The sequence below is a fragment of the Cydia pomonella genome, chromosome 17 (genome assembly GCF_033807575.1).
Source record: "Cydia pomonella isolate Wapato2018A chromosome 17, ilCydPomo1, whole genome shotgun sequence".
Taxonomy (NCBI): domain Eukaryota; kingdom Metazoa; phylum Arthropoda; class Insecta; order Lepidoptera; family Tortricidae; genus Cydia; species Cydia pomonella.
In genome coordinates, this window is record NC_084719.1 from 11,694,004 (window position 1) to 11,708,344 (window position 14,341).

At 46.9% G+C, this 14,341-nt stretch overlaps 1 protein-coding gene across 1 annotated transcript; it reads right to left on the reverse strand.

The window, feature by feature from the left end:
- Positions 1-299: 299 nt before the first annotated feature.
- On the reverse strand, positions 300-14,181 carry LOC133527093 (T-complex protein 1 subunit gamma). The gene is made up of 12 exons (XM_061863985.1): positions 14,026-14,181; positions 13,886-13,947; positions 13,617-13,793; positions 13,036-13,233; positions 11,761-11,885; positions 11,239-11,434; positions 9,972-10,126; positions 8,972-9,140; positions 7,041-7,133; positions 6,108-6,222; positions 3,407-3,582; positions 300-2,239 (listed from the first exon to the last, which is right to left on the reverse strand). Exons 1-12 carry the CDS (start codon positions 14,057-14,059, stop codon positions 2,108-2,110), a joined length of 1,632 nt encoding a protein of 543 aa, XP_061719969.1. The 5' UTR covers positions 14,060-14,181; the 3' UTR covers positions 300-2,107.
- Positions 14,182-14,341: the final 160 nt, after the last annotated feature.

Consider the following 14,341-nt stretch of genomic DNA (forward strand, 5'->3'; position numbering starts at 1 on the left):
GTACGGATACGAGCATTGATCTGTCACTGCGATTGCGATTATTAGTTGATGCCTCAATATAACACTTCGGGCCATTTGCACCAACCACAGTTAGCGGACTGATCAACGTCATTCAACAGAAAACTATGAAACTTCCCAAACAATATTGTTTAGCCAGCGTTTTAATGGTGACAGACGGTTTGTTGCAACCGATCCTTAATCTGTACATCTGTGCTTGTCTCTCTCTGAACGTTCTGGATGGATAGAGACGATGAGGGCTTAGTATCAAAGATACAAGGATATAAAAGAAACATCAGAACTAATTATTAGTACATTTATAAAACATTTAATACTATTGCTGTATCATTTTCGCAACGAACATAAATGCATTCACGACATTAGATGTGACCATTAACAACAAAATAAAATAAAACTAGCGTTTCATACGAGGAAATAAATTGTCCTCTCGAACTGTGATACATAAGGCATTTTTAGCATTAAGTGAAAGCTATAAGACTTAAATAAAACGTACCGAGATACAAACTGAATATTTATTACAACAAATAATGTTATAGTGACAATTAAATTGGGTCTCAATACTTTTTGTGTCCGTCTGAGTTACTGACCATCAAACGTGGATGATTTTATCACATAAATTGCATCATCGAGAAGAATTAGGAAACAAAAGTATTTTTCCACGCAACATTACAAATTCTAATATTCTAAATGTTTTAACAGACGACAGAGAGTAAGCAATAAATATCCACCTTAAACACTCACCGTAGTGCTGGTTATATTGCCAGTGTCAGAAATGGAACTTTATGGACTGCAATATTAATCGTTGTTGGATGAATGACATGAAATGATGAAGGGCCTCCTGCCCTCCCACGCCGGCAACACAACTAGCACTCACTATTCTCACTAAAACACCTAAGCCCACTTCACCCATTCCACTAACACGGGGTTAAACGGTTAAACCTGGAGTTACCATGGTTACCAGTACAATTTGACATTAGGTTAACGATTAAACCGCGTAACTCCGGGTTAGTGAGATGGTGCAAGTGGGCCCTAGAGCACACGGCGAATTTCAGCAAAGCATTATCTTGATCTATTTTAAAACGGTCTATTGGTTGGTCTAAAAGGTATAGGTGCTGCGAGGACTGCTTTGGCAAATACAACGCCGCAAAAATTCACCGTGTGCGCTAGTGGACTTGAACAACGCATTAATTTTTGTACAGTCGAGTTCATAAATATGTATAATTTTTTCACCTTATGCCATAAGCCAAGCCAATAAGGTGAAAAAATTTATTCATTTATTAAATCGACTGTACTATACCAAACTGTACACAGATGACCTGCATCATCATATCGCACAACTGCATGAAAACTATTTTATATATAAATATTTGTGTAAAAAATATCTGCAATCTCGGTACATTTGATTATTAAAGACTAAAGTAAGTATTTAGTTACATAACAATATTTACTAAAAGTGTCAGTTATGTTACTAAACAATTTAAAATTATGCAATTCTTCGGTGCTCGCAATAATGGTAAATAACAACCAGTTAATTGTCAGAATTTTCCATAAGTGTGATATGAATGAACAGAAGGTCTAGTACAGTGATCGAATTAAATTTCGCTTGACTTGCATCATTTGACGCCAGAGTAGAGTAGTAGTAGTTAGTACATGACCTAGCCATATCGTAATCTTAAGCTATCCAGGCAAACTTAAGTATTCTAGTCCTAAGCGAACAGGAAGGAAAAGGTTTACCGCTCGATAATGTTCAAACAATTTCATAGGAGTTCGAGATATTCCACTCTTTAAACATATTTCGCAAAAAACTTAAGTGATCAGTCACACTAGACCTTCTTCAGAATTTCCCAACACTAAATGTAAGGCCTGAGTGGCCGCTGGAGTTGGGCGGGCGCGGAGCGGCGGGCATATTAAACAAATGCAAGCGTGGAGGAGCGGCCGCAGGCAGTGCGCGCGGCTCACAGCACGCGAGCCCGACGCCACGCTGCACGCCCGCCACCGAGCGTCCACTCAGGCCTTACACTAATCGTTGCAATTGACCAAAACCCAGCACTGAAGAGATGCGCTAGCTAGGCGTAAACGTATGTGTGAGTTACTCCTGGCCGGCCGCCATGGCCGCGGGCGCGGGCGGCGCGGCGGGGTCGTTGGCCTTCTTCTTGGAGCCCGACACGATGTCGTCGATCCGCAGCAGCAGGATGGCTGTCTCCACTGCCGTCTTGTACACCTGGAGGCAGATACATCGATTATTGCCTACGTTTGGGAGTGTCCCGGGCCCTAATGAATATCAAAATGGAAAATGAATTATAAATTTATTAAGTATTTTTGCAGGAGCGGCGTCGGCGCATTTATAAACGTCGCAAAGCTTTACATCGACGTTATAATAGCTCTACACTGCTAGCATTCAACACTACCGGTAGCAGTACCTGCAGTTTGACGGCGAGAGGCTCCCAGATGCCCTTGGCGGCCATGTCGACGATGGCGCCGGTCTCCCCGTCGATGCCGAACGTGCTGTGTGGAAGGTGTTGTGCCACAGTGTAGCAATACCTGCAGTTTGACGGCGAGAGGCTCCCAGATGCCCTTGGCGGCCATGTCGACGATGGCGCCGGTCTCCCCGTCGATGCCGAACGTGCTGTGTGGAAGGTGTTGTGCCACAGTGTAGCAATACCTGCAGTTTGACGGCGAGAGGCTCCCAGATGCCCTTGGCGGCCATGTCGACGATGGCGCCGGTCTCCCCGTCGATGCCGAACGTGCTGTGTGGAAGGTGTTGTGCCACAGTGTAGCAATACCTGCAGTTTGACGGCGAGAGGCTCCCAGATGCCCTTGGCGGCCATGTCGACGATGGCGCCGGTCTCCCCGTCGATGCCGAACGTGCTGTGTGGAAGGTGTTGTGCCACAGTGTAGCAATACCTGCAGTTTGACGGCGAGAGGCTCCCAGATGCCCTTGGCGGCCATGTCGACGATGGCGCCGGTCTCCCCGTCGATGCCGAACGTGCTGTGTGGAAGGTGTTGTGCCACAGTGTAGCAATACCTGCAGTTTGACGGCGAGAGGCTCCCAGATGCCCTTGGCAGCCATGTCGACGATGGCGCCGGTCTCCCCGTCGATGCCGAACGTGCTGTGTGGAAGGTGTTGTGCCACAGTGTAGCAATACCTGCAGTTTGACGGCGAGAGGCTCCCAGATGCCCTTGGCAGCCATGTCAACGATGGCGCCGGTCTCCCCGTCGATGCCGAACGTGCTGTGTGGAAGGTGTTGTGCCACAGTGTAGCAATACCTGCAGTTTGACGGCGAGAGGCTCCCAGATGCCCTTGGCAGCCATGTCGACGATGGCGCCGGTCTCCCCGTCGATGCCGAACGTGCTGTGTGGAAGGTGTTGTGCCACAGTGTAGCAATACCTGCAGTTTGACGGCGAGAGGCTCCCAGATGCCCTTGGCAGCCATGTCGACGATGGCGCCGGTCTCCCCGTCGATGCCGAACGTGCTGCCGCCGGCGGCGTGCTTGGCGCGCAACGCGGTGAGGGTGCGGATGGTGTTGGCGCCGCAGTTTTGAGCGAGTGTGCGAGGGATGATTTCTGGAATTTCACAAAAAAATATGTAAGTAACAAATATTGAACCGTAAACCAGCAAGCTTTTTTTGAGCGATAATTCGTAACAAAGCGTCGTAATGAGCGATTTCCAGGGCGATGTGTAAATTAACCTTCGTGCTGCTCAGTTGGAGGGTTGAAGAACGACAGCCACACAAACAGCGGACTCAGCGCCTGCACACAGTGTAGTTACCTAGCGCCTGCGCCACGGCGCGGTAGGGCGTGTTGTGCGCCGCGTTGAGGCCCAGCGCCTGCGACACGGCCATCTCCACCGGCCGCGGGCTCAGCGCCTGCACACAGTGTAGTTACCTAGCGCCTGCGCCACGGCGCGGTAGGGCGTGTTGTGCGCCGCGTTGAGGCCCAGCGCCTGCGACACGGCCATCTCCACCGGCCGCGGGCTCAGCGCCTGCACACAGTGTAGTTACCTAGCGCCTGCGCCACGGCGCGGTAGGGCGTGTTGTGCGCCGCGTTGAGGCCCAGCGCCTGCGACACGGCCATCTCCACCGGCCGCGGGCTCAGCGCCTGCACACAGTGTAGTTACCTAGCGCCTGCGCCACGGCGCGGTAGGGCGTGTTGTGCGCCGCGTTGAGGCCCAGCGCCTGCGACACGGCCATCTCCACCGGCCGCGGGCTCAGCGCCTGCACACAGTGTAGTTACCTAGCGCCTGCGCCACGGCGCGGTAGGGCGTGTTGTGCGCCGCGTTGAGGCCCAGCGCCTGCGACACGGCCATCTCCACCGGCCGCGGGCTCAGCGCCTGCACACAGTGTAGTTACCTAGCGCCTGCGCCACGGCGCGGTAGGGCGTGTTGTGCGCCGCGTTGAGGCCCAGCGCCTGCGACACGGCCATCTCCACCGGCCGCGGGCTCAGCGCCTGCACACAGTGTAGTTACCTAGCGCCTGCGCCACGGCGCGGTAGGGCGTGTTGTGCGCCGCGTTGAGGCCCAGCGCCTGCGACACGGCCATCTCCACCGGCCGCGGGCTCAGCGCCTGCACACAGTGTAGTTACCTAGCGCCTGCGCCACGGCGCGGTAGGGCGTGTTGTGCGCCGCGTTGAGGCCCAGCGCCTGCGACACGGCCATCTCCACCGGCCGCGGGCTCAGCGCCTGCACACAGTGTAGTTACCTAGCGCCTGCGCCACGGCGCGGTAGGGCGTGTTGTGCGCCGCGTTGAGGCCCAGCGCCTGCGACACGGCCATCTCCACCGGCCGCGGGCTCAGCGCCTGCACACAGTGTAGTTACCTAGCGCCTGCGCCACGGCGCGGTAGGGCGTGTTGTGCGCCGCGTTGAGGCCCAGCGCCTGCGACACGGCCATCTCCACCGGCCGCGGGCTCAGCGCCTGCACACAGTGTAGTTACCTAGCGCCTGCGCCACGGCGCGGTAGGGCGTGTTGTGCGCCGCGTTGAGGCCCAGCGCCTGCGACACGGCCATCTCCACCGGCCGCGGGCTCAGCGCCTGCACACAGTGTAGTTACCTAGCGCCTGCGCCACGGCGCGGTAGGGCGTGTTGTGCGCCGCGTTGAGGCCCAGCGCCTGCGACACGGCCATCTCCACCGGCCGCGGGCTCAGCGCCTGCACACAGTGTAGTTACCTAGCGCCTGCGCCACGGCGCGGTAGGGCGTGTTGTGCGCCGCGTTGAGGCCCAGCGCCTGCGACACGGCCATCTCCACCGGCCGCGGGCTCAGCGCCTGCACACAGTGTAGTTACCTAGCGCCTGCGCCACGGCGCGGTAGGGCGTGTTGTGCGCCGCGTTGAGGCCCAGCGCCTGCGACACGGCCATCTCCACCGGCCGCGGGCTCAGCGCCTGCACACAGTGTAGTTACCTAGCGCCTGCGCCACGGCGCGGTAGGGCGTGTTGTGCGCCGCGTTGAGGCCCAGCGCCTGCGACACGGCCATCTCCACCGGCCGCGGGCTCAGCGCCTGCACACAGTGTAGTTACCTAGCGCCTGCGCCACGGCGCGGTAGGGCGTGTTGTGCGCCGCGTTGAGGCCCAGCGCCTGCGACACGGCCATCTCCACCGGCCGCGGGCTCAGCGCCTGCACACAGTGTAGTTACCTAGCGCCTGCGCCACGGCGCGGTAGGGCGTGTTGTGCGCCGCGTTGAGGCCCAGCGCCTGCGACACGGCCATCTCCACCGGCCGCGGGCTCAGCGCCTGCACACAGTGTAGTTACCTAGCGCCTGCGCCACGGCGCGGTAGGGCGTGTTGTGCGCCGCGTTGAGGCCCAGCGCCTGCGACACGGCCATCTCCACCGGCCGCGGGCTCAGCGCCTGCACACAGTGTAGTTACCTAGCGCCTGCGCCACGGCGCGGTAGGGCGTGTTGTGCGCCGCGTTGAGGCCCAGCGCCTGCGACACGGCCATCTCCACCGGCCGCGGGCTCAGCGCCTGCACACAGTGTAGTTACCTAGCGCCTGCGCCACGGCGCGGTAGGGCGTGTTGTGCGCCGCGTTGAGGCCCAGCGCCTGCGACACGGCCATCTCCACCGGCCGCGGGCTCAGCGCCTGCACACAGTGTAGTTACCTAGCGCCTGCGCCACGGCGCGGTAGGGCGTGTTGTGCGCCGCGTTGAGGCCCAGCGCCTGCGACACGGCCATCTCCACCGCGCCGCCGCCCGCCACCAGCCGCGGGCTCAGCACCTGCAACACGGCATTATATATTACATTCACCGCGCGTCCACCCCCAGCCACGCCACGCATCTCCCGTGTGTGGTGGGATCTAATACTGATATTATTTTCCATTTCAGTTCTTTATTCGTATTATACCGCCCTGCCAAAGAAATAGACAAACTCCAATTTGTCTGTAATATTAGTGCTTCAACACCATAATCATCGTTGTCAGCAGATACATTATCACCGTGGCCACCATATGAGCCAGCAACACCTCTCTGGAAAAGATCCAGCCTATCTACAATGAACACTCTTGCTTTGCTCATATCCAACGTTGGCTTACGGTACCTTGCTGGAGCCCACCCTACGCTCTACCTATACATGATCGACACTCAAAAACCTCATTCTGCTGCCTCCCTTCTTCGTAATCTTTCAAGAAAAAGAAGAAATATTTCGAATACATATTGAATGACATTCAAAAGATGTGATCAGTGAGAGAAAGGAGCACTACCTCAACAACGCTCAACCCTCTTTGAATATCCTGTCGCTCCATATTTCCTAAATTGGCTTGAGGCTGCATAGCCGGTCGATTGAACTCATCCTCTCCCGTCCCAGAGCGTGTCACTCCTCACAAATTGTGTCCCCTGGTATGCCGGCTAGTCCGGAGCAAGCATGTACTTGGCGAGCTCAGGTACCATCTTGTCTTGTCTTATCTTGTTGTCAGAATACAACGTTGACTGTAACTACCTATTGTATTGTATTGAAACAATAGGTCCCATAAAGATATTTGGTCCTCATAAATAATATAAACACCGTAGAAATCTAGAACACGCGAATTATTTGCTTACCAAATTCTTAGCAACATGAAGAGCATCCTGGAGGTTCCTCTCGATTTCATTCAACACGTCCTTGGAAGCACCGCGAAGCAGGATTGTGCACGCCTGAAAATTACGTATATAAAGGTTAACATTTTACTAGAGGACAGTACAAACGTTCATTATAAAAGATACACACCCGTCAAGAACATCTTCAACATTTCATTGTAATAATAAAAAAATATGGCTAGCATGAATTTAAATGCTAAGTTTTTAGTCACGCGAAACAATGAGATCCGTTTGTACCGCATACTACATTGACGTATACTAAAATAAATGGACGCCCGATGCCAAGGAAATATGTTATGGCTCCTCTACACGATGGTACAGCGTAGGCCAGTACAAGGGACGCATTTATGCAAGCAAGTGATATTGCTATCTCATTCCACCGCATAGCTGCGTCCCTGAGGGCTCCTCTACACGATGGCCCAGCGTAGGCCAGTCTAGTAGAGGAGCCCTCAAATACATGGAGCAAACTGACATTCGAAAAAACGTTCTAATAGGAGCTAGCAAAGCTTCTTTATAATTTCTGTCAAGAAGAAGATAAGTATTTTATAAAAATGTATGTATTAAGTACTAAATTTGCAAACGCACGTTTCATTACATTGAATACTTTATGATATACATTATACATTACAAGTGACGTTTTCGTAAGCTGATCATTGTATAGGGAGCGTGCATAAACGGTCGGGGGCAGCACAGAAGACGTCAGATTTTTGGCGCGAGGTGTAAATGTTTATTAAAAAAAATATATATATATCTGTTTATGCTTTCAATGTAGCCCACAAGATGGCAGAACTTACCATGAACAAGAAAACGTACGAGAACGGTAGATGTCAGCACTTTCTTTGGCGTGAAGTGTCATTGTAACGTTTATGTTTCCGATACCGGCCACAAGATAGCAGACCTTCCAACGTGCACGGTCCTTATAAATGTCAAAATATGTATCAACAAAATGAATTATCAAATACCATGAAATTCGAAGAGTTCACATTGGTTCTGTTAAAATATCAATAGAAGTCAATGAAAGAAATATATGCCATCCCTTCTCGTTGTTTTATATGTATGTATAAATTATTTATTGTACAAAACAAATATGGCACCGGAGGTTCTGCTGCTTGAAGCGCATTTTTTGACAGTTGTCGTTGTCGACGGCCGAAACGAAACTGAGCGCAAAAGCCGTGCACAAGCCGTGCCGTGCACAAGCCGTTCGAGCACGACTTTTGTAGGGCCATTTTTTTCGGCTGATTGTGAATCCCCAGTTAATTATACTACATCCATGGCATAGTAGGTACCAGTCCGAAAGAGGTGGGCTGGTAATCTTGTTCAGAATTAACTTGCGTGAATTTACAGATACCATTATGTAAAGTTGTGTCTTACCCTTATGGTTCTTTCATTTAGATGCGCTAAAGGGACTGTCATAGACAAGAAAAGTATATCGAAAGTATGTTAAACCTTAAATTTCCACAACGGAAGAACAGCGCTGGCTTTGCCAGCTACATGCCGAGTTGTGACCCTTTTATAACATTTTGCGCTAAATGTTATACATTGTATTGTCAACATGTTTTTGTCATCAGTGTTTGTTTGGTCATAAATAAATGTATTTTCTTTCTTTCTTAAATTTAAATTAGTTATTTTTTGTTTAGATTTCGTGAACTCTTACGGCTCTGCCCTTTTGATTAATTTCACCATATTTCACTAGAATCGGTTGAAAAATGCGACCTGGCGAGAACAACCAGACAACCCTTTTCCCAAACTGAAACGAAAGACCTTCACTGTCGCTCGATCAACATTTAGTGCCATCTACAACAATGACGATTCATGCGGAGATGTCACGGGGCCTATGGGGGTTGTCAGTATTTTGTAATACTAGACATTAGAGCTGCATGCCTCTTAAAGATTACCTTGGGGTTCTTGCAGTCGGTGATGAAGGAGAAGTAGTCGTCGCCGATCTTCTTGACCTCGAACCGTCCGGCGGCGGTGCCCACGTCGGCCTCGCGCAGCTCCTCCGTGCGGTTCACGATGGTGGCGCCGCACGCGCGCGCCAGCCGGTTGTTGTCGGTCTTGCGCAATCTGAACAATCATAATCACTTCAATAATACTCAAACCACTCATATTTCTGACATTACGAATGTTCAAAATAATAAATCAAAATACAACAAGATCTTACATTAAATTTAAAACCATTAATTAACTAGAGTTAGACCAAGTTAAGTTGGCAGCGATTTTGATAGCCTAGATGGTGCAAGTGTTATTTTAAACGTCAAACTTCTATGAGAATAACACTCGCACCGTTTGTTCTATCAAAATCGCTGCCAACTTAGCTCGGTATAACTCTACTTAATCCACAGAATCGCTTCGCGTCCCTCCAGACGCAAATGTCATTACAATCACCACATTACGGCGAAAAATGAAATAGACTGCATCTAATAACCCAGAGCGACGATCGAGACTTCTCTCTCGCAAGCACCTTCCCCTTTGCACAAGAAACAACTCGGCTTCAGAGCCTAGAACCCGTTGTTACCACCAACAGCAAATCAAATAAAGCTGGTGAGCCATTCTTCTCCGCTTTCAAATATAAAACACGTTATTATTAGTGATACTCTTAGGTTGTACCATAAGTCTTTTGTAGAGTTGGTAAGGACTCGAGTCTCTTAAGTCTAAATTTGAAGAAGTCCAGTCGTTATGACGCGACTCTGCGCTTCAAAAACTTCCGAGTCTTTAAGTTCCGAGTCGAGTCCTTTGTTGAGTTTTTTAGGTGCAACTTTAAAGGACTCAAGCCTTCGAATAAATTCTTTGTCAAAAATTTGCAGCATTTGATATAAATTAGTTACAAATTAGGAAAAGTGCCCAGTTTATTTATGGTTATTCAGTTACAAAACAGTTGTTAGACTTGTTAGTTACCTGCGGATGGCGGTGATGCCAGCCTTGACCAGGTAGTGCTGCGCCAAATCAGAGACGCCCTTCTCCGTGAACACGATGTCGGGCTTCAGCGCGATGATGTCCTCGCACTGGCGCTGCACGTGCTCCTCCTCCAGTTGGAGCAGCTTTGTGAAGTCCTGAATAGGGAAGTTAAGTACCAAAACTCTATTTACGAAAGCAGACTGATTTTTACTTTTATGTCATTATGCAGAGCAAATTCATCATCTATGTTTATTCACAATCAGTGGTGCTAATAGTTTATTGTATTATAACAATGTTACATGTATGTAACAGATACATTTTGCTAGTTATTTATTAATTAATCAAGACAGTTTTAGTAAAACAACCTGTGAGGTTCGATTTATTGATTGGAATTTAACATCTTAGAGCCAGTTGAACCAATCACAATTGACAGACTGATCATCAGCAATCAGAAGTGAAGTATGGAACTTTCCATGCAAGAAATTTTAACGAACCTTTAAATAAATATTGGAAAAAAAGAAACAAAATGTTTTGGACTTTTGATTGGACTAAGTAAACAAACGGGCGCCAACAGAAGTAGTCTGCGGATCATTTTGTACTCTATAGAAATTGGAAAATGAAGTCCTGAAGAAGCTATTAGTTGTTCCACTAATAATTTCCCCAAAATAAGATATATATATTTAGATTCCATACAAAAATAAACAGACTTTTTTTTCTGTGTTAAATATGCATTATTTTGAACAATTATTGTTTGTTAAGCCATTTCCTATCTAATGGCATTTTTTTTAATAGCAAAAGCAACAAGCTTTGTAGTCCTCTTTTTTGGCGTTTCAGCTCACCGTGCGTTACGCGTGGTGTTCAAAGGGTTAAGATTGACAGACGGTTTGACGCAACTGCAATCGGCCCTTAATTAGTTAGTTATGGTGGGCATTTTCCGCAAATCGACCACCATTGTGCCTATTTTGCGTGAAAACGAGGTAGCACTACTATAACCACCCCAGCTCCTCCACAAAACCTAGCAGTGTCTTCAGGTTGCTAACTGCCTCCTTTAGTGTGCGCAGAGTCCCTAGGTATTGGTTCCTGTATACTTCTACCTGTTTACACTCTAGGAGAATATATTTCGCTGTTTCCTCTTCTTCCATGCACGCTTCGCACATAGGGCTGTTCGTTTTACCCATATTATGTAGGTGTTTGTTTAGTGTGTAATTATTAATCAAACTATTTTTCGTAGTTTGTGTCTGGGTCCAATCGGCCCTTACTGTCATACCTGTTCTCCCACAATCTCGATGTTGGTCTGGCTCTCGCCCTTCTTGTACTCGAGCGGGCAGTCCAGCAGCACGATGCGCGGGTTCTCGATGTAGCGCCGCATCTTAGGGTGCGTCACGTCCTTGTTGATCATGACGCCGTTCAGGACGCGGGACTCCTCCACCGTGCCTCCGGGGATCTTCTCTACTTTGGCGTAGCTAGAATTTAAGATTTTTTTATGATGATGATGATGTTACCCAGAATACTGATTTAGTATCTTAAAAAGTTAATCTGCGAGTATCATTTGCACTAAGTTGTGTAAGGATTCTATGTATCTACCTAATGATCACAAATGTGTATCTCTCTCAAACAGAAACATTCCCGGCTTTTTAACAAACTTGAACTTGTTCATATTTTTGCAACAGTTTCTTAAAAAAAAATTAAACACGCGTAAAACACACAAGCAGACCTGACTTCACAAATTGAATCATCTTGTCTTTTAATTTATCACAAATCATTTCATTCATAAAGTATCATAACTTACTTCTTAATATCAACCTCCACCCTGCCGTTCTCATTGACCATGACGGTGTTGACCGCATCCAAGGCAATGTCTACAGCCAGGTCGGCCCAGCGCCCAATGTACTTGGTGCCCACACATGAACGGATCTGAAATACAAAATCATTGTAATTTTTATACATCTTGCTAAATAAAGAAGAGATTTTTTTTTATACTACCTTAGTTACCATGACCTTGGTTGTTGGGACCATTTAGTCATAGTGTTAAATCCAAATCCCATGAATTAGAAGCATACTCTATTACAAGATTCATGTGTATACCGCAACTTAGGTGTAACACTGAATTCAGGTGTAGCAAAGGTTTTTAATGAACCATTTGTAACAATTTCTTAGAATATAATTAAATATTGGAGGATTCCATGTCTAAGGACAAAGAGTTTTACTTTCTTATCTTTTGTTTTGTGAATTGTTGAATGGGTGGAAAAGGTACTGGTCCCTGAAAGAAGTCTTCAAAGATATACAACTCCACTCTAAGACAAAGGGTAAACTATTCAACACATGTGTTCTTCCTGTCCTAATGTATGGTAGCCAAACCTGGGCCTGACAAAAGCTATTACATCCCATCTAGGATGCTGCCAGCACGCCATGGAAAGGAGCATGATAGGTGTACAGAAGTCTAACCGGCTATTACGTAACACCCAAATTAGGACGGAAGTCCAAGAAATTGTCACAAAAATTAGAAGACTTAAATGGAAGTGGGCTGGCCATATCATCCGAGGCACAGACAAATGGAGCGAATCTCCCAATGGTACCCAAGGGAGGGAGAAAGAGGGGTGAAGAGACCTCTAATGAGATGGGACAATGACAATGCGCACCTGCGCCTTGCCTAGCTGGCAGTACCTGGAGCAGAGTAGCAATAGATCGGAGAGTGGAGAAGGTTGGAGGCCTTTGCCGAAGGGCAAGCAGACAAAGAATACAAAAGATGGGAGATAATAGAGAGATAATGTGCAAACTGTTCTTTGTTCTGTAAATAAAGGCTATTTTTTATTTTATCTTTTGTTTACATCCACAGATGGTTAGAAACTGTGGTGACCTTTTGTTTATTAGATATTAGCTAGGTAACTCACTTTTCAGGGTTAAATTTATACATATGCGTTTTTATCTCTTTTTTTCCTATGATTTCTGGAAATAACTACGAAATTACAGGGGTCCCTTCATTGTCATTATATAAGAAATCCACTGTATGTGCTTATTTCACAAAGATATAAAAGTGAATGTAAATTTAACACAGATTACTTACAACTTCCTTCATCTTTTCCTTGTCATTCATGTCAATGGGGATAGAGATCTTGTCCTCCAGTAGTTTAACGGCATCCTCAAGGGCCTGCCGGTACTCCCTGATGATGACTGTGGGGTGGATGTTCTGGGTCAGGAACTGCTCAGCCACAGCCAGCATTTCTCCAGCCAGGACTATTACTGATGTGGTTCCGTCACCAACCTGGACAGAAAATGTTGGATTTTCTATTTGAAACTTTCTATTATTTCTATAAATATCGAAACTCATTGAATTTGTACTTGTAGAAGTATTTGGAGACTTACAAAGATTAAACCATAATTATTGTTTCTACACACCATATAATGATATTTTTTAAGCTAGTTTAACTGAAAATTCTGATGTTAAAGAGAACTTAGAAGTACTTTGTTGCAAATATTATTCTATGTCACTCTTTGTAGAAAACATAAATATAGAAACTTAAATTAACAGGAACAAGAGTAATGTGAGAGCTTTTAAGATGCAAATAAAAGATTAATTATATATGTAATGCTTTAAATTACAGTTAAACATTGTAACTGCCAAAAAAGGATAGTAATAATTCTAACCTCTTCATCTTGTGTTCTTGCGATTTCTATCATAGATTTGGCTGCGGGGTGCTGTACAGTGATCTCCCGAAGTATAGCGTTGCCATCGTTGGTCATCACGATGCCACCCATGGGGTCCATCAACATTTTTAACATCGCCTGAGGTCCGAGGCATGTTCGGATAACGTCCGCTATCGTCTAAAATAAATAAAAAATGTACAAAGTAAGAACTGGAATCGGTTGCTAAGTGCGGAAATTTCATGTATAGTATCATTTGAACACATATTCACCTTTCCTGCATTAATATTTTCGAGCTGAACCTTCCGGCCGGACTCACGTTTTGTGTTTTGACCTGTAACCGTGAATCACCATTGAATACAGTTTTACCTTTTTCTAGACAATGCACAAACTTTCTTGACACAACACTTACTCAAAACTAAAATAGGCTGTTGACCACCGAACATTTTTGTCTATTTTTCTGGAAGCAAAAGTGAAAACCTTCTAAATTCGTCCAGAAGAAGTACAAGCAAATTCAGAAAGAAAATCGCGTGGTGACTAATGTTGCTATGCGAATGAATAAAAACATGAAATATGAATGTCATTTGTTATACATTATTTTGTTTCCAGGAATTTATTAAATTTACAGAATCAAGATTTTATAATAAGTATGAATATTTTTTATTGTGAAGTACCAATTGTCTTTTACTCTTATCCTAAATACTATTATACTAAAAATGTAAAAAAAA

Excerpts from the sequence above, each read along its gene's own strand:
- LOC133527093 (XM_061863985.1), bottom strand. The coding sequence starts at position 14,059 with ATGTTCGGTGGTCAACAGCCTATTTTAGTTTTGA. Across the intron at positions 13,234-13,616 it reads CAAGAACACAAGATGAAGAG|GTTGGTGACGGAACCACATC; the intron begins GTTAGAATTATT and ends TTTTCTGTCCAG. Across the intron at positions 11,435-11,760 it reads GTGGAGGTTGATATTAAGAA|CTACGCCAAAGTAGAGAAGA; the intron begins GTAAGTTATGAT and ends CTTAAATTCTAG.